General features: G+C 40.9%; 1 protein-coding gene across 1 annotated transcript in view; it reads right to left on the bottom strand.

Moving 5' to 3' along the window:
* The window catches only part of MCUB (mitochondrial calcium uniporter dominant negative subunit beta), a 98,358-nt gene that overhangs the window by 12,680 nt on the left and 62,494 nt on the right, over nucleotides 1-23,184 (bottom strand). The window contains exons 2-3 of the mRNA XM_032333129.1: nucleotides 4,858-4,933; nucleotides 4,201-4,371 (exon numbers count right to left, since the gene is read on the bottom strand). Of these exons, the coding sequence (XP_032189020.1) occupies nucleotides 4,201-4,371; nucleotides 4,858-4,933 (247 nt within the window). The remainder of the gene's footprint in view (nucleotides 1-4,200; nucleotides 4,372-4,857; nucleotides 4,934-23,184) is intronic.

The raw sequence follows: 23,184 nt of genomic DNA, 5'->3' as shown, positions 1-23,184 counted from the left end.
AGGTTTTTATAATACAGGAGTGGACATTTTCATGGGGCAGGGCTCTCCAATCCCCAATACCGTTCCCACGCTGAGAACTCTCCCTTCCTGCTCTACCTCCCATTACACTGCACCAAAGAGAGCAGGCAGGGGCTCCCTCTCCCACGCTGTTAGTGGGCCTGGGGCATCTAGGCAGATGTTCCTGGGGAGACTGTACCTGCAGAAGGTCAGGCTAAACTTGGGGGCGGGACAGGGATGGACTCTTCATAGCAAAGCCAGAGCAGGGGAGGGGACACTTTGAGGGGGCAGTGAGAGTGCAGGTGTCAGCAGCAGAGCCCATCGGGTGAATCCTAGGCTAACCTGGTCTTTGGTCTGTCCTCCCTTAGTTCCTGCCTTCTTCTGAGCCTGGCTTTCTGTCTATTCCAATCTCCAGAGCCTACTGACAAGGCTCCTCCGCTCAGCCAGAGTCCTTATCTGCTGCTGGTAGCTAAGCCCCTGACTGGCATGTGCAAGGCACACAGTAATCACATTTAAAACCTGTTAATTATTAGAGGAGACTGACTGGTTCAAACTTGACAGCCAAACAGCACCACCAACCACTACCACACAGGGCTCCCTGATGTTCTAACTGGGTTGGGGGGTGGAGGAGTGTGAGGCAAATCTTCCAGGGGCTGGGGGGTGGTGGCAGAGATAGTAATAAACATAATTAAACCTAAGGAGTCAGTCAGCATGTGTGTGGTTTTTACGGATGTCAAAAATGGTAGGAGAGGGGCGCCTGAGTGGCTCAGTGGGTTAAAGCCTCTGCCTCCAGCTCAGGTCATGATCCCGGGGTCTTGGGATCGAGCCCCACATCGGGCTCTCTGCTCAGCAGGGAGCCTGCTTCCTCCTCTCTCGCTGCTTGTGATCTCTGTCAAATAAATAAAGTAAATAAAGTCTTTAAAAAAAAAAAAAAAGAAAAAAATGCAAAGACTTTAGAACATTTAAAAAAAAGAAAAGAAAATGGTAGGAGAGATTCTAATAGTAATTTCAAATATCCTAGGAACAATTCAGGAAGAAAAACAACAAAACAAAACCAAAAAAACGAAAAACAAAAACCTCCTTGAAATTTTTAACCTCAGCGTGCTTTCGCTCAGTCTCTTAGATAGCCGGGTTTTTTTTATTTTGGAACTAAACTTCAATGGAACCCAGGTGTTGAGAAAGCAAATTCATTGAACAATAAGCAAAACACTGTCGATGGGTGGGAGTTTCTCTATCACTGTCCCTTTAGAACAGTCCAGGATGGGTAATTTTTTGCCGCTCCTGGCATTTGCCTGGCTACATCCTCCCAGAGCTACTCCAACTACATTAATATGCATGACCGCAGTAATGCTGCTAGTAAAATCAGGAAAAACCTGGTTGTCTGCCTCCCATCTGGCTCTCCGTAGCTCTTTTGTTCCAGAAGGCAGCGAGTCAAGTCTGCACCTGGGTCTGTTCCTCGAATTTGGCTGTTTGGGTTCCTGTTCATCAGTTGGGGTGACATCATTTTCCCAGGAATTGCCAAATAATTCAACCCACACTATGGGCAAAACTGTGACAAGCTTAGAACACTCTTTTCAAGCCCAAATTAAAGGCAGGCAAATTCCACCCACAGAACCTCTCTTTTTAAAGATGTGCAAGACACCAATCACTTTATATGACTTTGAAAGTGTCATTTAAAAATTTACATTTAAATGACTTCAAACCTACTCCTTCAAATAGGGCTATAAAAAGCAATCACCTGGGTATGATTTCTCAGCCCAAGTACTACATTATCCTTTGTACTAATACAGGAACGGTGGCAAATTGACGCGAAACACTCTTGAGGAGCTAATGATAGAGTTTTGAATTCTTCACCAAGTCTTGGGTGTACTGATTTAAACCCCAAGAAAGTGTTTTCACTCAGTCTAAAGAGACCTTTTTCTCTAAGATTTCCTGTCTTTTCCATTGTGCTTTATGTTTCAAAGCTACTCACATTTTTAGAAACAAGCAGGGTCCATGTCAATTGCTGCTTTAACCTTATTTATTTCATTCACTTAAAAGACACTTACTGAGTCCACACCACCGGGCAAGGGCTGTGCTCGGTGCCCCTCCAGGCACACGGGATGGCAGCTAGCTGCCGGCTCTTAAAAGCTCAGAAGGCAGGCGCTGGCCCAGTGCAGAAGGCCCGAGGGTGTGCCATGCTGCTGGGACCATTCAGTCTAGTTCAGAGACGAAGAGCTAAGCCGCTGTGGCCACAGGACTAAAACCTTCTTCTCTGATCCTGTTTTTTTTTTTTTTTTTTTTTTTTTTTTTTTTTTTTTTGCTCCCCTTCCAGTTAAATCCAAAGCCCTTACCGCAGACTACAGTGAAGCTTGCCCTAATCTGTCCCTCTGCTCCTACTTCACCTAGCTGCCTCCTCTGTAGCCACAGTGGCTCAACTCCCACCCCTGGGCCTCTGCCAGAAGAGCTCACCCACCTACGCAGCTCCCTCTCCTCTTCCAGGTCTTCCCAAAACCTGACCTTAGGGAGCATCCCCCCACCCCCACCCAGGTCCCTGAGAGCATCTCCTCCCACAGTACACACACCCCACTCTGCAAGCATCTCCCCCTACAGCATGCCCCCCCATTCTATGAGCACCTCCCCCCATAACAACCCCCCAACTCCAGAGTACCTCCCTGGACACCACATAAACACCTGCTTGCTCCACAGGCACTTCCCCACCACCACAGCCCCCTACTCTGCCTTGTCTCTGTAATATTCATTACCTAACACACTACATATTTCCTTCACCCTTTTCTTTCTCTTTTTAAAACATAACCTCAAAAAGAGGAGGACTGTTTTACCTCTGTTGTCCTCTGTTCTGCCTCTGGCACCTAGATCCGTGCCTGGAATATGTTAGATGCTCAATTTGTTGAGTAACTTTTTAAATTTAATTCAATTAATTAATAAATAGTTATTAGTTTCAGAGACAGAAGTCAGCGATTCATCAGTCTTATACAACAGCCAGCACTCATCACGTCAAGCATCCTCTTTCATGCCCATCACCCAGTTACCCCATCCCCCCACCTTCTCCTCTCCAGCAACCCTGTTTGTTTCCCAGAGTTAAGAATTTCTTATGGTTTGTCTCCCTTTGTGATTCCATCTTATTTTTCCCTCCCTTCCCTTTTGATCCTCTGTTTTGTTTCTTAAATTCCACATATGAGTGAGGTCATATGATAACTATCTTTCTCTGACATTTCGCTCAGCATGACACCCTCTAGAAAATAAATTTTTAATCTCAATTTTTCCAACTTCTGTATCTACCCCTTATTTGGTTCTGGACTTGGATAGGGAAAAAGAATGTTTATTTTCTTTTCAAAACTGTAACAGTAATCATTAATGCTTCGATCTAAGCATGTAATACTACAATAAAATAAAAATGCAAATTTGGTCATTTATCTCTATTTGTAGCCTTTATGTTGGGCTTGGGTAAAGGATTCTTTATTCTATTTTAGGGGCAACAGGTCCAAGACCACTTCAGACCATGAAGACATAAAAGCTAGATCCTAAAACTTGAAATGTCTAGTGATTAAACACCTTACTGGTATTAAAATATATGTATGTTCTTCCTGAAAGTGAGCCATCAGAAAACATATGAGATCATGATGCTTTATAATAAAGATTAATGAAGTATTTATATAATTATTCACTAGCTATTTTAATCATTAGAGCTGCATTTTGTTTTCTAATTATTCAAATTGTGCTGAAAATTACACACTTACCAAGGTCATTAAAATTTTCTCAGGAAAAATTTTAGGGCTAAGATTTTGAAATAAGTAACTGAAATTTACATCAAACTTACTCCATTCATTCTTTATTCACTGGAGTTAATTTTTTTTTTTAAGATTTTATTTATTTGGCAGACAGAGATCACAAGTAGGCAGAGAGGCAGGCAGAGAGAGAGGAGGAAGCAGGCTCCCCATGGAGCTGAGAGCCCTACTTGGGGCTCGATCCCAGGACCCTGGGATCATGACCTGAGCTGAAGGCAGAGGCTTTAACCCACTGAGCCACTCAGGCACCCCTCACTAGAGTTAATTTTCTTATATTACTGATATACAAAAATGAAGGTCACAGTAAAGGCCAACCATTTATTACGCAATGAATTAAAGAATCAACTGTCTAGAATAAGAATAAAGGTTCAGAAAAAGAAAAAAAAGACAAGTGGGAAAATATATATATATATACCTGCTGCGAAGATGGCTGCCGTTTTGACACCTTTATCTTCATTTTGTAGGTCCTGAAGGAATGAACCAACTGTTGATGACATTGGTTTGACCACAAATTGACAGCGCTCTTTTCTGGATGGCAAAGTAAGTGTTATCAAGGGAAGGCCGTGTCTATAATTAACTGTTACTTCTGTCAAGGAAAAAAAAGTAGGAATATAGAAATTGATAAAATTTAGTTTTTTAAAAAGCAACTTTAAAATACAAGGTTCTATGAAGAATGCTTAAATATGGAATTCATAACCCTCTGAATTCCTACAATAGTGCCCTCATTGTACTACAATTTACCTATACTCTACCATTCTATAACATTTCGTTAAGCATGTGCCACACTTTATTATAATTATCTGCTTATTGTCTTCCCAGGTGAAGAGTTGGGTTTTTGAGGGCAAAAACTGCCTCAAATTCATCTATACCTCATTTGTTGCTGGGGTGGGAGTTTGCCAAAAGACATAGTATGGCAGCAGAAAAGGGAGGAAGAGAACTAGGGGTGGGGTGGGGGAAGAGAAAGGGGGGGGACAAAAAGAGTCCGTGTTGCTCAAAACCCCTAATTCTCCTTTTATTTGCAAGAATGTAAATATACTAGCACAGGAATCTAAAAAGTGATAAGAAAGCTTACCATTAGGGGGCACCACTGTACTATAAAGATGTGATTGATAGTATTTAAGATTTCCACACAGCTGCACGCACAAAATCTGTAAGAAAGATTATTTCTTCTTTTAGAAAAAGTGGGAAAGCTGAAATAAGTGTCTTTACCAGAAGATTTTCCTAACTTTATAGGACAAGCATGATAAACACTTCAGCCTCCCACACAGACCCAGATAAGCCCTTAGAGAAGCTCGCCAAACCTTTCAGATGGCTTTGTTGTCCCATGTGGTAGGCACTAGACACACGTGACCATTAAAGTTAAAAGGAACACTAATAATTCAGTTTCTCAGTCACCTTTACCACCTTTCAAGTGCTCGACAGCTCTGTGTGCCTGGGGGCTACGGTGTTTGCACAGAACAGAACATTTCCATCATCACAGAAAGTTCTATCAGAAAGCACTGCTGGGCCTAGAACATCTAAAATGGCTCCTTGACTGTGGGACACGTTTGAGTTTGTGTTGGTGTTTGGCTGACAGTTGTACTGGTGCTTAAGGAAGACCAGATGACATCACAGCACAGCAGGGCACAGAGACGCTGTGGTCCCTGAAAGAAAGGGCACTGAGAAACAGGGTGTCCATAGGCATTTGGCACTTCAAAGAACCTACACCAGAGGAATCAGTATCAAAGCAACCAAGGTTTTTTCTTCTTTTCCTCTTAAGCAGGCTCCACATCCGGCATGCAGCCAAACAAGGGGCTTGAACTCATGACCCTGAGATCAGGACCTGAAAGAGCTGAGACTCTTGGCCGACTGAAACCTCCCAGGTGCCCCAACATCCAGTGTTTTTTAATGTATCACCTTGCAAAGCGTTCCTTAACAATAACTGTGCCAGGAATTATCCAATGAAGAATTATTTTTCTGGCTTTTTTAAAGAGTTTTAAGTAATCTCCACACCCAGCGTGGGACTCAAACTCAAAACCTCGAGAATCAAAAGTTGCACACTCCACAGAGTGGACTGAACCTCCCAGGTGCCCCCAAAACTCTTTCCAAAATTCTATTTGTCAAGTTTTCACTTATACAATAAATCAAATAGTTAAAAATGTGCTCACTGATCTGAAAAAGAAACCATGACAATGACTCAAATGATGTTCCATTACGCTCAAAATCAGAATAATGTTGTTAGTAAGTTAAACAAAACATTCAGCTACACATTTCTAGGATTACACACAACATAGGCTATTACTTACAACAAAATATCTGTCACGTTAATTTAAGGCAGTTCATTTGAATTTTATTTCTAAATATAACTCACTACTAAGATGAAAAGGAAGAAAACCCTGACTATGTCTTAAGATAGATGCAGCTCTCAAAGAATAAAGATACGAAGTTTTCCAAGTTTGGATAATGGATAGTACAATACTGTTGTTTTTTTCCTACCACTTTTAAACTACAAGAAACCAAGTACCACTTGAAAACACGTCAGAATTCTCTACCAAAATACTTCTTTAAAACTATTTAATGATATAAACGATTCTCCACATATAAAAGGCAAATATAAAACCGCAGAGTGTAAAAGTGAAAGCCTTGCCCTTTACTTCTGCACCAAAACCTCCCTCCACCACTGTTAGTGGTGACGAAGACTCTCTCCTCGTCTAAAGTTCAGTCTGGCTCCTCTAGGCCTGACTAAGCCCCATCCTGGCGCGTGTCCTCTAAGAACCCCTTTTAGCAAGAATCCTGTCAGTGTGGCCAGAATCCTCCACCCTCCATATCCAACCAAACTCCTCATTCTCCACAGCCCCCCCCCCCATCCATAGGTATTACCTGATCATTCTCATCTGCCTTCAGCAAGAATTCTAGTAGTCAGTTCAGCTAAGAATTACCCTGCCCTCTTGAGTTATTTTCCATCAACCCTGCCCTTCCATATAAATCCCCGTTTTCCCTTGCTGTATTTGGAGTCAAGCCCAATCTCTCTCCCCACCGCAAAACCCTCTAGTTACAGTCCCCCTAAATAAACTCAACCTTACAACAGGGCCATGAAAAATTTTTTTTTTTTTAAGATTTTTATTTATTTGACAGGGAGAGACACATGAGAGAGGGAACACAAGCAGGGGGAGTGGGAGAGGGAGAAGCAGGCTTGCTGCTGAGCAGGGAGCCTGTTGTGGGGTGCGATCCCAGGACACTGGGATCATGACCTGAGCCGAAGGCAGACGATTAATGACTGAGCCACCCAGGACATAGGCTCATTGCACAGCTTTTTTCTACTAACACCTGCCTCCCTTTTACTTTGAAGCTGAAACAGACCTCTCCTATGTTAATAATATTTTCCCTTTTTTTTTTTTAAGATTTTATTTATTTATTTGACAGACAGAGATCACAAGTAGGCAGAGAGGCAGGCAGAGAGAAAGAGAAAGGGAAGCAGGCTCCCTGCTGAGCAGAGAGCCCGATGGAGGGCTGGATCCCAGGACCCTTAGACCATGACCTGAGCCAAAGGCAGAGGCTTAACCCACTGAGCCACCCAGGCGTCCCAGCCCATGAACCATTTTTTAACAGTAGTTTCATAAGTATCCTTCCAGGATTTTTCCCTCTATGTTACCACTTTACATAACTAGCTAAATTTTATCTTAGAGTCTATCTATAGCTAGACAGCTTATGAATTAGGTTTTAGATGCCATTGGTAATTCCCAATCAGGATGTATTGATCATTTAATGTGCTGATGGAAGTTTCTGGTCTACAGTATACTGAGATCATTTTCTAGGCAACCACTTGACAACAAGGAAATTCTGAAAGGTACGGCAGCCAGAGAAAACTCTCAGAGCTTTCTCAAACATTTGCCGGCCTCTAAGAATCACCTAAAGAGCACAGTGAAGTAGACTGGGCTTGCTAAAAACAGATTCCTGGACTCCACCCTGAGATTTCTGATCTAGTAAGTCTGAGGTCAAGTGGGAGAATCTGCATTTTCAGTAAGCCCCAGGGTTACACCGGAAGGTACAGGTGTGAGGCTCATGCTTGGAGCAGCTGGGCTCTAGAATACCCTCAGTGACCCTCAGGGCACTACGCTAAATTTCTGCACAGAACCATTTTGATTGATTTTAACTCAGGAAAGCCCCTTCTTTATCTACAAATCCTGTCATTCCCTCAAGGTCCAGCTCAAAAGCCATTTCCTCTTTAAGTCTTCCCGGGAGATCACAAAGGTCACAGTGGAGAGAACGCAGGCTTTGCAAGCAGAGCAAGTGCGAATCTCAGCTTCAAGATACACCAGCCTGCTTCATCTTGGACGGGCAGAGTGATCAGGAAGATAGGGGTTATGAGAACGAGGAGGAGATGGCTATATTAGAAGATGACAAAAGGGAAAATATCATTAACATAGGAGAGGTCTGTTTCAGCTTCAAAGTAAAAGGGAGGCAGGTGTTAGTAGAAAGAAGCTGTGCAATGAGCCTATGTCCAGGCCAATTAACAAGACCGGACAGCTTCTAATGCTCTGCCATACTTCCCATTAAATTTATTATTGTTAATAAAATCAAGATGTGGGGGGTTTTTTTTACATTTTTTAAAATGTGACCCAGTGATCCCACCTCCTAGTTGTTTACCCTAGAGAAATGAAAACTTAACTTCACGCGACCTGTACAAATACTATTTCCTTTCCACCCACTAGTGTGCCATCTCCCCGGGAGCAGGGAGGGGGCTGGTCTGGTTCCCTGCTGTACCCCTGACACACCTGACATGCAAGATAGGGGCTCAATAATTATATGTTAAATAAATGTGGGAATACCTTCAAGCTGGTAAGGGAAAATAACTTTCAACCTAGAACACTATCTCAGGAATATTACTGAAGTTGAAGGAAAAGACTTTTCAGATATACAGAGATCACAGTTTCCTTCCCATACATCTTTGTTGAAGAACTTCGTCAGGAAAAAGGGAATTAACCTGATGGAAGAGAACATCATTATGGGCTGAACTGCGTTGTGTCTTCCCTCTAACCCACAGATTCATGTTGAAGCCGTAACCTCCAGTACCTCTGAATGAGAATATATTTTGAGGAGGTAATTAAGTCAAAATGGGGACATGAGTGTGAGCCCTAATCTACTATGACTGGTGTCCTTCCAAGAACAGGAGATTTGGGCACAAACATGAGCATACACAGAGGAAAAACCATGTAAGGACACAGTGAGAAGATGGCCATTCAGAAGCCATGGAGAGAGGACTCAGAAGAAACCAAACATGCCAACACCTTCACCTCAGACTTTTGTCTTCCAGAATTGTAAGGAAACAAAGCTATTGTTTAAGCCACTCAGCCTGAGGTATTTTGTCAAGAAAGCCCCAGGAAACAGATACAAACACCAAAGCTAAAAAACACAACGGTAAATAAACTATTCATTTTAAGAAGTTTTAAACCATTTTTTCATGTTAAAATGACTGTTAAATTCTAAACAAGATTTGGTATGTTACACTGAATGGATTCTTAGAACATGTGAAGATCCTTGTCATGTTCAGGAAGAGGGCAAAGACAGTGAAAAACTTAAGACTTTGTTAGAAAAACTGTAATTACGTGTGTATGTTAAACACTTAAAGGAAACCACTCAGGGCGCCTGGGTGGCTCAGTGGGTTAAAGCCTTGCCTTCGGCTCAGGTCATGATCCCAAGGTCAGGGGATTGAATCCCGTGTTGGGCTCTCTGCTCAGCAGGGAGCCTGCTTCTCAGTCTCTCTCTGCCTGCCTGCCTCTCTGCCTACTTATGATCTTGGTCTGTCAAACAAATACATAAAAATCTCAAAAAAAAAAAAAAAAAGAAAGAAACCACTCAATCTACAGTTTCTTAAGTGCTAGAAAAAAATAGAACAAAATTTTTCAAGGAAAGCAGGCAGAAAAAAGCAAAAAGCTTTTTAAAAACTAGAAGACCAAAAAAAAAAAAAAAGTCACTGTTGCAACTTGAGAAATATAGAAAACAGACATGTACAATCCCACCAACCCGACTTCATTTATGCAAGCCTTCCTTCAGATATTTACGTTCTTGTAATCACAGCCCACGCAGAACTGATCATTAATGTTTTATAACCATTTACCTACCTCAAAAACTTTTCATAAACAAAATAATTTTATTTTTTAAATTTTTTTTAAAAGATTCACACATATGCTGATTTTTTTCTTACAAATATGCAAAGGCAATTCAAGGAGAAAGATGACTTTTCTTTTTTTTAGTAAGACTTTATTTTCTTATAGCAGTTTTTAAGTTTACAGAAAAATTGAGACAAAGGTACAGAGATTTCCTGTATAGCCTCTGCCCCATGCATGACCTCCCCTGGGTGCTTGCAACACCCTCACTGGAGTGGTCCATTGTTAACAACTGGTGAGCCCACAAAGACACATCAAAACCACCCACGGTCCACAGCTTAGATCAGGGCTCACTCTTGCTGTACATTCAGTGACTCTGGACCAACGCATAATGGCATGTCTCGACCATTATAGTATCATACAGAATAGGTTAATTGCCTTAAAAAACTCTGCTCTGCCTATTCATCCCTTTCTCTCTCACCACCCCAACTGCTGGCAATCACTGATCTTTTTACTGTCTCCATAGTTCTTTTATTATTATCATTATTATAACATATAATGTATTATTTGTTTCAGGGGTACAGGTCTGTCTCACACAATTCACAGCACTCACCATAGCACATACCCTTCCCAATGTCCATCACCCAGCCACCCTCCTCCTCCTCCACTCCAGTAACCCTCAGTTTGTTTCCTCAGATTAAGAGTCTGTTACGCTTTGTCTCCCTCTCTGGTTTCGTCTTACTTCATTTTTCTCTCCCTTGCCCTAGGATCCTCTGTCTTGTTTCTCTAATTCCACATATCAGTGAGATCATATGACTATTGTCTTTCTCTGACTGAATTATTTTGCTTAGCATAATACCCTCCAGTTCTAGTCCCATCATTGCAAATGGCAAGATGTCTTTTTTATGGCTGTGTAATATTCCATTGTATATCTATACTACATCTTCTTTATCCATTCATCTGTTGGTAGACATCTAGGCTCTTTCCATAGTTTGGCTATTATGGACATTGCTGCTATAAACATTGGAGTGCATGTGCCCCTTCAGATTACATCTGTATCTCTGGGGTGAATACCCAGTAGTGCAATTGTTGGGTCATAGGGTATCACTATTTACAACTTTTTTTTTTTTAAGATTTTATTTATTTATTTGACAGAGATCACAAGTAGGCAGAGAGGCAGGCAGAGAGAGAGAGAGAGAGAGAGAGAGAGGGAAGCAGGCCCCCCGCGGAGCAGAGAGCCCGATGCGGGGCTCGATCCCAGGACCCCGAGATCACGACCTGAGCCGAAGGCAGCAGCCCAAACCACTGAGCCACCCAGGCGCCCCTATTTACAACTTTTTGAGGAACCTCCATGCTGTTTCCCAGAATGGTTGCACCAGTTTGCATTCCCACCAACAGTGTAGGAGGGTTCCCCTTTCTCCATATCCTTGCCAGCATCTGTCATTTCCAGACTTGTTAATTTTAGCCATTCCAACTGATGTGAGGTGGTATCTCATCATGGTTTTGATCTGTATTTCCCTGATGCTGAGTGATGTTGAGCACTTTTTCCATGTGTCTTTTGGCCATTTGGATGGATGTCAGAACAGAAATGTCTGTTCGTGTCTTCTGCCCATGTCTTGGTTGGATTATTTGTTCTTTGGGTGTTGAGTTTGAGAACTAGCCCTTTATCTGATAGACCATTTGCAAGTATCTTTTCCCATTCTGTTGGTTGTCTTTTAGTTTTGTTGATTATTTCCTTTGCTGTGCAAAAGCTTTTTAACTTGATGCAGTCCCAATAGCTCATTTTTGCCCTTGCTTCCCTTGCCTTTGGCTAGGAAGAAGTTGCCGAGGCTAAGGTTGAAGAGGTTGCTGCCTGTGTTCTCCTCAAGGATTTTGATGGATTCCTGCCTCACTGAGGTCTTTTCACCCATTTTGAGTCTATTTTTATGTGTGGTGTAAGGAAATGGTCCAGTTTCATTCTTCTGCATGTGGCTAATTTTCCCAACACCATTTGTTGAAGAGACTGTCTTTTTTCCATTGGACATTCTTTCTAGCTTTGTCGAAGAGTAGTTGACCATAGAACTGAGGGTACATTTTTGGGCTCCCTGTTCTGTTTCATTGATCTGTGTGTCTGTTTTTTGTCAGTACCATACTGCCTTGATGGTTACAGCTTTGTAATAGAGCTTAAAGTCTGGGATTGGGATGCCACCAGCTCTGGTTTTCTTTATCAACAATCCGCTGGCTATTCGGGGTCTTTTCTGGTTTCATACAAATTTTAGGATTACTTGTTCCATTTCTGCGATAAAAAGTTGATGGCATTTTGACAGGGATTGCTTTAAATGTAGCACAGACATTTTACCAATATTTGTTCTTCCAATCCATGGGCATAGAATGTTTTTCCATTTCTATGTGTCTTCCTCAATTTCTTTCATAAGTATTCCATAGTTTTCTGAGCACAGATTCTTTGCCTCTTTGGTTAGATTTATTCCAAGGTATCTTACAGTTTTGAGTGAAATTATAAATGGGATCAACTTAATTTCTCTTTCTTCTGTCTTGCTGCTGGTGTATAGAAATGCAACTGGTTTCTGCGCATTTTTTAAAAAATATTTTGTTTATTTATTTATTTTAAAGAATTTATTTATTTGACAGAGAGAGATCACAAATAGAGAGGCAGGCAGAGAGAGAGAGAAAGGAGAAAGCAGGCTCCCCACTGAGCACAGAGCCCAATGCCTGACTCAATCCCAGGACCCTGAGATTATGACCTGAGCTAAAGGCAGAGGCTTAACCCACTGAGCCATCCAGGTGCCCCTCTGTGCATTTATTTTATAACCTGACACTTTACTGAATTCCTGTATGAGTTCTAGAAGTTTTGGGGTGGAGTCTTTGGGGTTTTCCACATGAAGTATAATATCTGCAAAGAGTGAGGATTTCGTTCCTCTTTGCCAATTTGGATGCCTTTTAATTCTTTTTATTGTCTGATTACTGAGGCTAGGACTTCTAGTACTACGTTGGTACTACAGCAGTGGTGATAGTGAACAGCCTTGCTGGGTTCCTGACCTTAGGGGAAAAGCTCTCAGTTCTTCCCCACTGAGAATGATATACGTTGATGATATTGCAGTATGTACCCTCTATCCCTACCGTGTAAAGAGTTTCAATCAAGAAAGGATGCTGTACTTTGTCAAAGGATTTTTCTGGATCTATTGAGAGTTATCATGCGGTTCTTGTCCTTCCTTTTATTAAAGTAGTGTATTACACTGATTGATTTGTGGATGTTGAACCAAACTTGCAGCCCAGAAATAAATCCCACTTGGTCCTGGTGAATAAACCTTTCAATGTACTGTTGGATCCTACTGGCTAGTATTTTGGTGAGAATTCTGGCATCCATGTTCACCAGGGATACAGGTCTATAATTCTCCTTTTTGGTGGGGTCTTTGTCTGGTTTTGGGATCAAGATAATGCTGATCTCATAAAATGAGTTTGGAAGTTTTTCCTTCCATTTCTACTTTTTGGAACAGTTTCAGGAGAACAGGTATTAATTCTTCTTTAAATGTTTGGTAGAACTGCCCTGGGAAGCCATCTGACCCTGGGCTCTTGATTGTTGGGAGATTTTTGATGACTGCTTCAATCTCCTTGCTGGTTATGGGTCTGTTCAGGTTTTCTATTTCTTCCTGGTTCAGGTTTGGTAGTTTATATTCTAAGAATGAATCCATTTCTTCCAGATTGTCTAATTTGCTGGCATGTAGTTGCCCATAATATGTTCTTATAATTGTCTGCATTTCTTTGGTGTTGGTTGTCATCTCTCCTCTTTCACTCATGATTTTATTAATTTGGGTCCTTTCTCTTTTCTTTTTGAGAAGTCTGGCCAGGGAGTTACCAATCTTATTAATTCTTTCAAAGAATCAGCTCCTAGTTTCATTGATCTATTCTACTGTTCTTTTTGTTTCTATTTCATTGATTTCTGCTCTGATCTTTATTATTTCTCTTCTGCTCAGTTTAGGCTTTATTTGCTATTCTTTTTCAGCTCCACTAGGTGTAGAGTTAGGTTGTATATTTGAGGCCTTTCTGGTCTCTTGAGAAAGGCTTGTACTGCTATCTACCTCCCTCTTAGGACCACCTTTCCTGCATCCCAAAGATTTTAAACAGTTTTCATTTTCATTTGTTTCCATGAATTTTTTAAATTCTTCTTTAATTTCCTGGTTGACCCATTCATTCTTTAGTAGGCTGCTCCTTAGCCTCCATATATTTAAGTTCTTTCCAACTTTCCTCTTGTGATTGGGCTCAAGTTTCAAAACACTGTGGTCTGAAAACATGCAGGGAATGATCCCGATCTTTTGGTATCAATTGAGAGCTGATGTGTGACCTAGTATGTGAACTATTCTGGAGATTGTCCCATGTGCAGTAGAGAAGAATGCATCTTCTGCTGCTTTAGGATGGAATGTTCTGAATATGTATGTGAAGTCCATCTTGTCCAGTGTGTCATTCAAAGCCCTTATTTCCTTGTTAATCTTTTGCTTAGATGATGTGTCCATCTCAGTGAAGGGGGGTGTTAAAGTCCCCTACTGTTATTGTATTATTGTCGATGTACTTCTATGATTTTGTTATTAATTGGCTTATATAATTGGCTGCTCCCATTTTAGGGGCATAGATATTTACAATTAGATCTTTTTGTTGGATAGACCCTTTAAGTATGATATAGTGTCCTTCCTCATCTTTTATTTCAGTCTTTGGTTTAAAATCTAATTTTGGGGCGCCTGGGTGGCTCAGTGGGTTAAGTCTCTGCCTTCAGCTCAGGTCATGGTCTCAGGGTCCTAGGATCAAGCCCCACATTGGGCTCTCTGCTTGGTGGAGAGCCTGCTTCTCCCTCTCTCTCTGCCTGCCTCTCTGCCTACTTGTGATCTCTCTTTGTCAAATAAATAAATAAAATCTTTAAAAAAAATCTAATTTGGCTGATATAAGGATTGCCACCCAGCTTTCTTTTGATGTCCATTAGCATGATAAATGGTTTTCCACCCCCTCACTTTAAATCTGGAGGCATCTCTAGGTCTAAAATGAGTCTCTTACAGACAGCAAATCAATGGGTCTTGCTTTTTTATCCAACCCAATACCCCGTGTCTTTTGATTGGGGTACTTAGCCATTTACATTCAGGGTGACTACTGAAAGATATGGATTTAGTGCCATTGTATTGCCTGTAAGATGGTTGTTACTATATATTGTCTCTGTTCCTTACTGGTGTATGCTACTCTTGGGCTCTCTCTTAGGCTTAAAGGGCCTCTTTCAATATTTCTTGAAGGCCTTGTTTGGTGATCGCAAATTCTCATAATTTCTGTTTGTCCTGGAAGCTTTTTATCACTCTTTCTATTTTCAATGACAGCCTACCTGGATTAAGTATTCTTGGCTGCATATTTTTCTCATTTAGTAACCTAACAAAATAATTTTAAATACCCCATAAACATTTATCCTACAGATGTACCAGAATTTACTATTTACCTATTGCTGGACATTTCCATTTCATACACCATTTCCATATATTTCCATATATTTCTCATCGGAAAATGCACGCTCATTTTTAGAAAATCTACACATCATACATTCACAGAAAGAAAAGTCATCCAAAAAGCCATCATCTAGAATTATACCAGTTAACACTGATGTATACCTTCCAGGTTATTTTCTATGTATAATATTCAATTTCTCACCATTACAACTAAACTGATTCTAAACATCTTCACATGTAAATCTTTCTTTGAATTTTTTTCCTTCAGAATAGACTGCAGGATGATTAAATCACAAATCAGTAATAATTTGGGGATCTAATAATGTATTATCAAACTTCTTGTTGGGAATATTTTCTTTGCGTCATGTTGTTCTACTCAGTACAACTCCATATTAATAGTAGTCTGAAGCCAAGGAAGCAAATCTTCATAAGGTTCAGAATCAAACAATAACAGACACATCTGGGCATCCCTGGAGGAACCAGCTTCCTGCTGGAGGCTCACCAGATGTCCTTACTGGGACAGCCCACCAGTACCTCAACCTCAATACCTCCTGAACCGAGGACCTGATGCTCTCCTTTATTCCTTATTTTGATGAACTCACACCACTAATGACCAGTTGTTAGAACTAGAGCCCTGAGAGCTACCCGCAACAACTAATATTCTATAAAATCAACTGGTAAGAGCTGTACTTACAAATGAACTACTACTAAGGCATGCTGGTTCTAATTCACACAGATCCCTTGAATCCAATCCTCTCCCTCCATCTCCACCCCCCACTGCCCTCTTTCAGGGCCTCATCATCTTGCCTTGATCAGTGCAGCAGATTCCTAATTGGCTTCTCCTACATCTTTTCCATAGTAAGATCTATTGCAATCTCTAACATCATATAAAGTCAAACTGTTTCTAGATTTTAAAAACTCTCTTTGCTCTCTCTTGCAAAGAGAAACAATTTCAAAGATAACTTTCCATGAATTGATTCTTATCTGGTTCTCTGGTCTCACCTTACCATCACCAGCACCACCCACCTCGCTACCCTGGATTTCAGACTCAGGCAACACTGCAGTTTCTGGATTAGCGTGCACTGTTGAATGCTTCCTTGCCTTTTGTACTCTTTTCCACCCAATAAAAACTATTCCCACTGAAAAACAAAAACAAAAACAAAACACAGAACTCTATTCTTACTATCACCTTCTTGCCTGTTACAATCAAGTGAACTTCCTCTTCAAAGGCCAAGCCGTCCTCAGCTGCTTTCCATCGTCTACATTCAAAATCTTAACTCCATCTCATCTCACTACTACTCACACCACAGATTCAGCAGGCAGATATAATCTGCTATCTCTTACCTTCAAAAAGTTCCAAACCCTCCACTAGCCACATAGCCCTCCAGCTACTACCCGGTTCATAGGCTCTCCTTAACCACACCTTTCAGTTTATCTAAACTGGCATCCTCCACTCCCATTCACTCTTTAACATACTACCACAAGGCTTCTATCTCCATCCCCTCAACTCTCACCAGACCTCTCCCAAGGTCCAGCATAAATGCTGGACTAACATATGCCCTTACATAATCATATACCTCTAAAACTGCATTTACCCACAACAAAACTCTTGACTGACCCCCTGAAACCTGTAACTCTGGTTCCATCCTCCCCCTGCAGTAACTGACCCACCGTCTTCCCAGCTGCTCAAGTGAAACCCAGGAGTCGTTCTTGATGCCATCAATTCCATCAACCCACTCATTCTATCTGCCTAGTTTATACACTTCTCTCCATTTTTATTGTTAATGCTCTGGTCCAGGCCACTGTTAACAGTTCCCAAACTCATTTACTTCCACCCTTGCTCTCTCCTCTATGCTACCCTCCTCAAAGCAGCAAAAGTGTTAATCTTAAAATGTAAACACAATCATCTCACTCTTCTGTTTAAAATTTTTCCATGGATTCCCTTTGTAATTCAACAAAATAAAAGCTTCTCATGGCCAATGAGATGCTGCTTGTCTCATTCCCTTTCTTCCTTGCTTACTTCCACTGATCCTACTGGTTACCTCTCAATTCCTAGAACTTGACAAATTTTTCAGATCTCAGGCTTGTAAGCACATGCTGCTCTCCATTTCAATTATTCCTCTCACCTTCTTTGTATACTAGATGTTTTACACGCAATATCTTATTTAATCTTTCTAGCAACCGTATGAGGTGTGTACGATTACTTCCCATCCTTTTCCCCCCTATTCAAATGTATTTATCACTTAATTGATCTAGCAAATAAGCTTAGCATTTATGTAATAGGAAGTAGAGAGCTGGGATTGGTAAACAAGAGCCTATGGGGTGAATCCAGCATGCTCCTCCCCCAGTTTTCAAAAATAAACTTTATATTTTAAGTCAATTTTAGAATAGTAAAACTGAGCAAAGTACAGAGAGTTACATACCTTCATCTCTTCCCACCCCCATCCCACTGGCCTCCTCAGTATCAACATCCAGCACCAGAGTGGTACAACTGTTCTAATCTGTGAACCTATATTCATTCACACAACATTTTCATCCAAAGTCCATAGCTGACATTAGGGTTCATTCTCGGTTGGACATTCTATGGGTTTTAACACCTGCATGATGACTTGTGCCCACCACCGCAGCATGATGCAGAACAGTTTCCTAAACATCCTATATGCTCTGCCTCCCTCTCACCCCTCTGCCCCCAGCAACCACCGATCCTTTCACTGTCGCCACAGTTTCACCTTGTCCAGAATGTTATACAGTCAGAATCATACAGTATGTGTAGTCCATTCAGACTAGCTTCTTTCATTTAGTATGCATTCAAGGGGGTTCCACGTCTCTCCATGGCTTGATCACTTATTTCCTTTTTAAGTTTTTTAATCAAAATATATTTGATGTACAACACTGTGTAAATTTAGGTGAACAACTTGTTGACCTGATACATTTAGGACTGCCATATCATTAGTGAGCACCTCTTTGACATCACAAAATTATCATTTCTTTTTCGGGTTGGGAAGGATTAAGATGTAGGCTCTCAGTAAGTTTGATCATGATAATATTGTCTATATTGCTCATTTCATTTTAGTGCTGAATAATATTTCATTGTCTCAATGGACCACAATTTATCCACTAGCTTACTGAGGTATCTTGGATGCTTCTCAATTTTGGCCACTATCAATAAAGTTGCTATAAAGAGCTGCATGCAGGTTGTTTCCCGTATTTTAAATATTAGAATACTGGAACACAAGGGGATTAAGTCAGTTAATAAGGGAGCACAGTCAAGCACTTAGGAGCTCCCATTCTTTCAACTGCTTCACTGTCCTGTCAGTACTGTCATCCTGTGGGATAGGACACAAAACCACACCCAGGTCAGGTCATCCTACACTGTACCCACACTTGTGCAGAGCAGGGCGCTCTGTTTCCAGACCCAAGTGTAAAAACATAAAATAAGTTTTACACATGTAAAAAAAAAAAAAAGATTTTGTGGAACAAGTGGTATGAAGAAGAGGAAAAAATATTATATATTTCTATTACAAACAAATCTTAAGAAACTGCATTCACATGATGATGCTGAAATCAACTCATTAATTGTATATAATGTGTTCTTGACCCAATATACTCTAATATTTCAACAGGTCAACATGCTTGGTAACAGACCAACCATTAGTCTATATGGATTGTGGTCCTTTGTTATTTGCTTGCTCTCCAAAGCATTTCCTTTTGAAGTGAAGAGAGGAAAGGAGTGAATGAGGAAAGAAGAATGAAGATACACAGACACACATATACATACAAACACACACACAAAACACATGAGTGCATGAATTTTAGGGATCCTGCTGGGATCCGTTCAGACCATGGCTTAAATGCCAAGTGCTCAGAAGAGATATTAACATGGTCTTGCTAGGATACTACACTAAACATGTGGAAGCTATGGCTGTGTTACATACACATTATTTCTGTTTCTGTTCAGTTTCAGTCATGTTATAAACTACTCTTCCTGGACTATCCAGATCAAAGTTAAAACTTTAATGCTGAAAACTTTAACTTAGCACCTGAGACAGACAGAAGCCTTAGTTAGCTCAGCCCAGTGTGTGCTAAAAAATGCAAAATTTTTTAGGCAGATTTAAAATGTAATCTAAAGGGATGCCTGGGTTGCTCAGTCATTAGGCTTCTGCCTTCAGCTCAAGTCATGAGGCCAGGGTCCCGGGATCGACCCCCATGTCCTGACGCAACACATGGTGTCCTGACACATCTGTCTCCTGACATGTCCGGCTCCCTGCTCAGCACGGAGCCTGCTTCTCCCTCTCCTACTCCTTTGCTTGTGTTCCCTCTCTCACTCTCTGTCAAATAAATAAATAAAATCTTTGAAATAAAATAAATAAAACGTAATGTAGAGACAAGTCAGAAGAGCTCATAAAAAATGAGCTCTTTATATATTAGTTTAATTTAGGGGAGGGAGGGAGCAGGAACAAAGAAGCAAAAACAATCATGAAAGCTCAAGGGCTCAGTGTGGGGTTTTACAAAAAATCATGATAAAACACTAATGAACCCAAGGACAAGCTTCAAAGCAAAACAATTATCTAATCAAGGAGTTTACCTGCCTGCTTCACACCTTCCACACAAGAACTCCATATTAGGTGGTACAAAAAACAGGGTTGTTGTTTTTTTTTTTTTTTTAAGATTTTATTTATTTATTTGACAGACAGAGATCACAAGTAGGCAGAGAGGCAGGCTGGGGGGTGGGGGGGAGCAGGCTCCCTGCTAAGCAGAGAGCCAGATGCAATTCTGGGCTTGATCCCAGGACCCTGGGATCATGACCTGAGCCGAAGGGCAGAGGCTTTAACCCACTGAGCCACCCAGGCACCCCATAAAACAGGGTTTAAAATACTGAGTTTTGGGGTGCCTGGCTGGATAGAGCATGGGACTCTTGATCTCAGGGTCATGAGTTCAAGCCCTACACTGTGTGTAGAGCTTACATTAAAAACAAAACAAAATCATCACCAACAACAAAATATTGTTTTATTACTTTTTTTTATTCTTGTATTTTACTCATTTCCTCTTTTGGTATTTCTTCTGCATTCTTAGTCCTTCTGTATTAAATTTTGCTCAGTACAGCTTTGAGTAATGTTTTCAAAGAGATCTTTTGTATGGGTAATAAAGTCCTCAGTCCAGGCTGTTAATAAATTTGGCAATTCCTGTCTTTTTCACTGTTGAATTTCATCTGTTTACATTTATTATCTCAGATAAATATAGATATCTGGGGGTGCCTATGTGGCTCAGTCAGTTAAGCGTCTGCCTTTGGCTCAGGTCATGATCCCAGGGTCCTGGGATTGAGCCCCACCATCAGGCTGAGCAGGGAGCTGCTTCTCCCTCTGCCTGCCCCTCCCCCACCCCCTGCTCATTCTCTTTTTCCTCTCTCTCAAATAATCAAATAAAATCATTAAAAAAAATTGGTATCTCCCATCCTACTTTGTGTTTTCTCTTTATCCTGACTTTCCTTTGTTTCCTTCCTCTTTCTTATATTCTAATAATATAATGAAAAAAAAAATACTCCAGTATCTCTACTGGTTTAAAAGTACATGGCTTTTTTTTCCTATCCCTCTAGTGTTTGCTTTTTACATTCTAAGACATTCTTACTTGGTTTAGTGTGTAAAGTTAATTTCTTTACCTTACTGCTGAACAACAATAAAGGATTTAGACTGTATCAGTCACAGTGAAGAAGGAATGATTTCCACTTTTTCAGAAACCCTAAACTGTCATTACAACTATTGTTTATATAGTGACTGTTTCTTCAATTCATCTATATGCTTTCCAACTATTTTGCTCTCCGTTTCTGCTAACATTCTGTTTTCTTAGGTGTTCAATTTCTTCTTCCAGAAAAGAACTTTCAATAATCTTTTAGTCTCTCAGCCTTTAGTTTGCTAAACAGATAGTTTACTGAACAGAGTACTCCAGGTTATTTCCCCTCAGATCTTTGAAGATACTCTCTTCCCTTTGGCCTCTATTAAAACATCTTCTAGGGGCGTCTGGGTGGCTCAGTCAGTTAAGCGCCTGCCTTCAGCTCAGGTCATGATCCCAGAGTTCTGGGATCAAGCCTGAGTCAGAGCCCCCATCCAGCTCCCGGCTCAGCAGGGAGTCTGCCACTCCCTCCCCTTGCCCCCTACTTATGCTCTCTCGCACACGCTCTCTCTCAAATAAATCAAATCTTTATAAATAAATAAATAAATAAATAAATAAAACATCTTCTGTAAATTTACGATTTTCTGTGAGATTTTCTTCAGTCTTTCTACTTCTGGGTTCTCTAATTTCACCACACTGTCAGGTACAAATGTGACTTTGTTTTTCCTGCTTGGGACTGATAATATTTCTTCAATCTAAGGATTCCTCTAAAAAGGGCACTCATGGAGGGTGAGAGGAGTGACACAAAAGTGGGAAGTCGGGGGGCGCCTGGGTGGCTCAGTGGGTTAAGCCGCTGCCTTCGGCTCAGGTCATGATCTCAGAGTCCTGGGATCGAGTCCCGCATCGGGCTCTCTGCTCAGCGGAGAGCCTGCTTCCCTCTCTCTCTCTCTCTGGCTGCCTCTCCGTCTACTTGTGATTTCTCTCTGTCAAATTAATAAATAAAATCTTAAAAAAAAAAAAAAAGTGGGAAGTCGGACTTTGACTGTGGCTGGAGGACATTCCTGCTGAGGGGCAGCCAGCACGGGCGTAAAGCAGCCTAAGCATACTGAAAGGGCTGACAGGATCCAGATGGAATGAGGAAGGCATCTGCGCGGAGGGTAAGCTAAGAATAAGCTGCTGGAGACCAATCAGGTGAGGAAAGCATCTATGTAAGGGAAGAAGTGGTGGCAGAGTTGAGAGGCTGTCACATACAGGAAAACTGATCAGGGATGCCTAGGTGGCTCAGTGGGTTAAAACCTCTGCCTTCAGCTCAGGTCATGATCTCAGGGTCCTGGGATCGAGCCCCGCATAGCATCGGGCTCTCTGCTCAGCAGGGAGCCTGCTTCCTCCTTTCTCTCTCTCTGTCTTCCTCTCTGCCTACTTGTGATCTCTGTCAAATAAATAATAAAATCTTAGGGGAAAAAAAAAAACCTGATCAAATAAGCAAATATATCAAGATTAATGGAAGTCAGACTTACCCTGTCAAAAAAGGAGCTATAATATGTAAAAGAGAAAACTGGAATGAATGCTATAGTATTGGAATGAAATGGGAAACACTGGTAGGAGTTCATGGTTTTTAATACACAAAACTATAAATAAAACAACAAGATAAATATAAAACATTTTTTAAAATTCAAGTGTTTTGGGTCTATATGTTTATACAATATATCTAAATTTCATATATTTATATATTTTATACTTATATGGGTGTATCCTCTCTTTCCATGGGAGGGGCCAGGTGTGAACAGTAAAAGTTCTAGTAATGACCCTATAGAACATCTAGATCTTGGCTCCTAAGTACCATTCTTATCCAAAGGGAACCAGGGTTGTTTGGAAAAATGGCTAATCCCTGGGCTGGGACACATGAAGGACAAAATGAACCCGAGGCCTCTTGCTGTACTAAAAAGCAAGGGGGTTCTCAATGAATAATGGGATGCATATCACAAAGATGCAGAAATAAACTTAAAGGGAGTTCTCAACGGTCAAATTTAGAATGATTTGAGCATTAAAATAATGGTAGTAATAGATGGATAATCCATTGAAGAAAACCAGAAACCATGAGTGCATTTCGATATAATTAAGTAAATGGAAAAAATTAAAGTCTGATAAGGAACAAGATATTCACACATATGCCTCCACACAAAAGCATTAATTCCAAGGGAAAAATGGTAAGTTGAAAAGAAAGAGGTCTTT

Source organism: Mustela erminea, chromosome 2 (assembly GCF_009829155.1).
Source record: "Mustela erminea isolate mMusErm1 chromosome 2, mMusErm1.Pri, whole genome shotgun sequence".
NCBI classification, from domain to species: Eukaryota; Metazoa; Chordata; class Mammalia; order Carnivora; family Mustelidae; genus Mustela; species Mustela erminea.
Note: the sequence above shows the minus strand (reverse complement) of the source record. Positions and strands in the feature narration are given on the sequence as shown.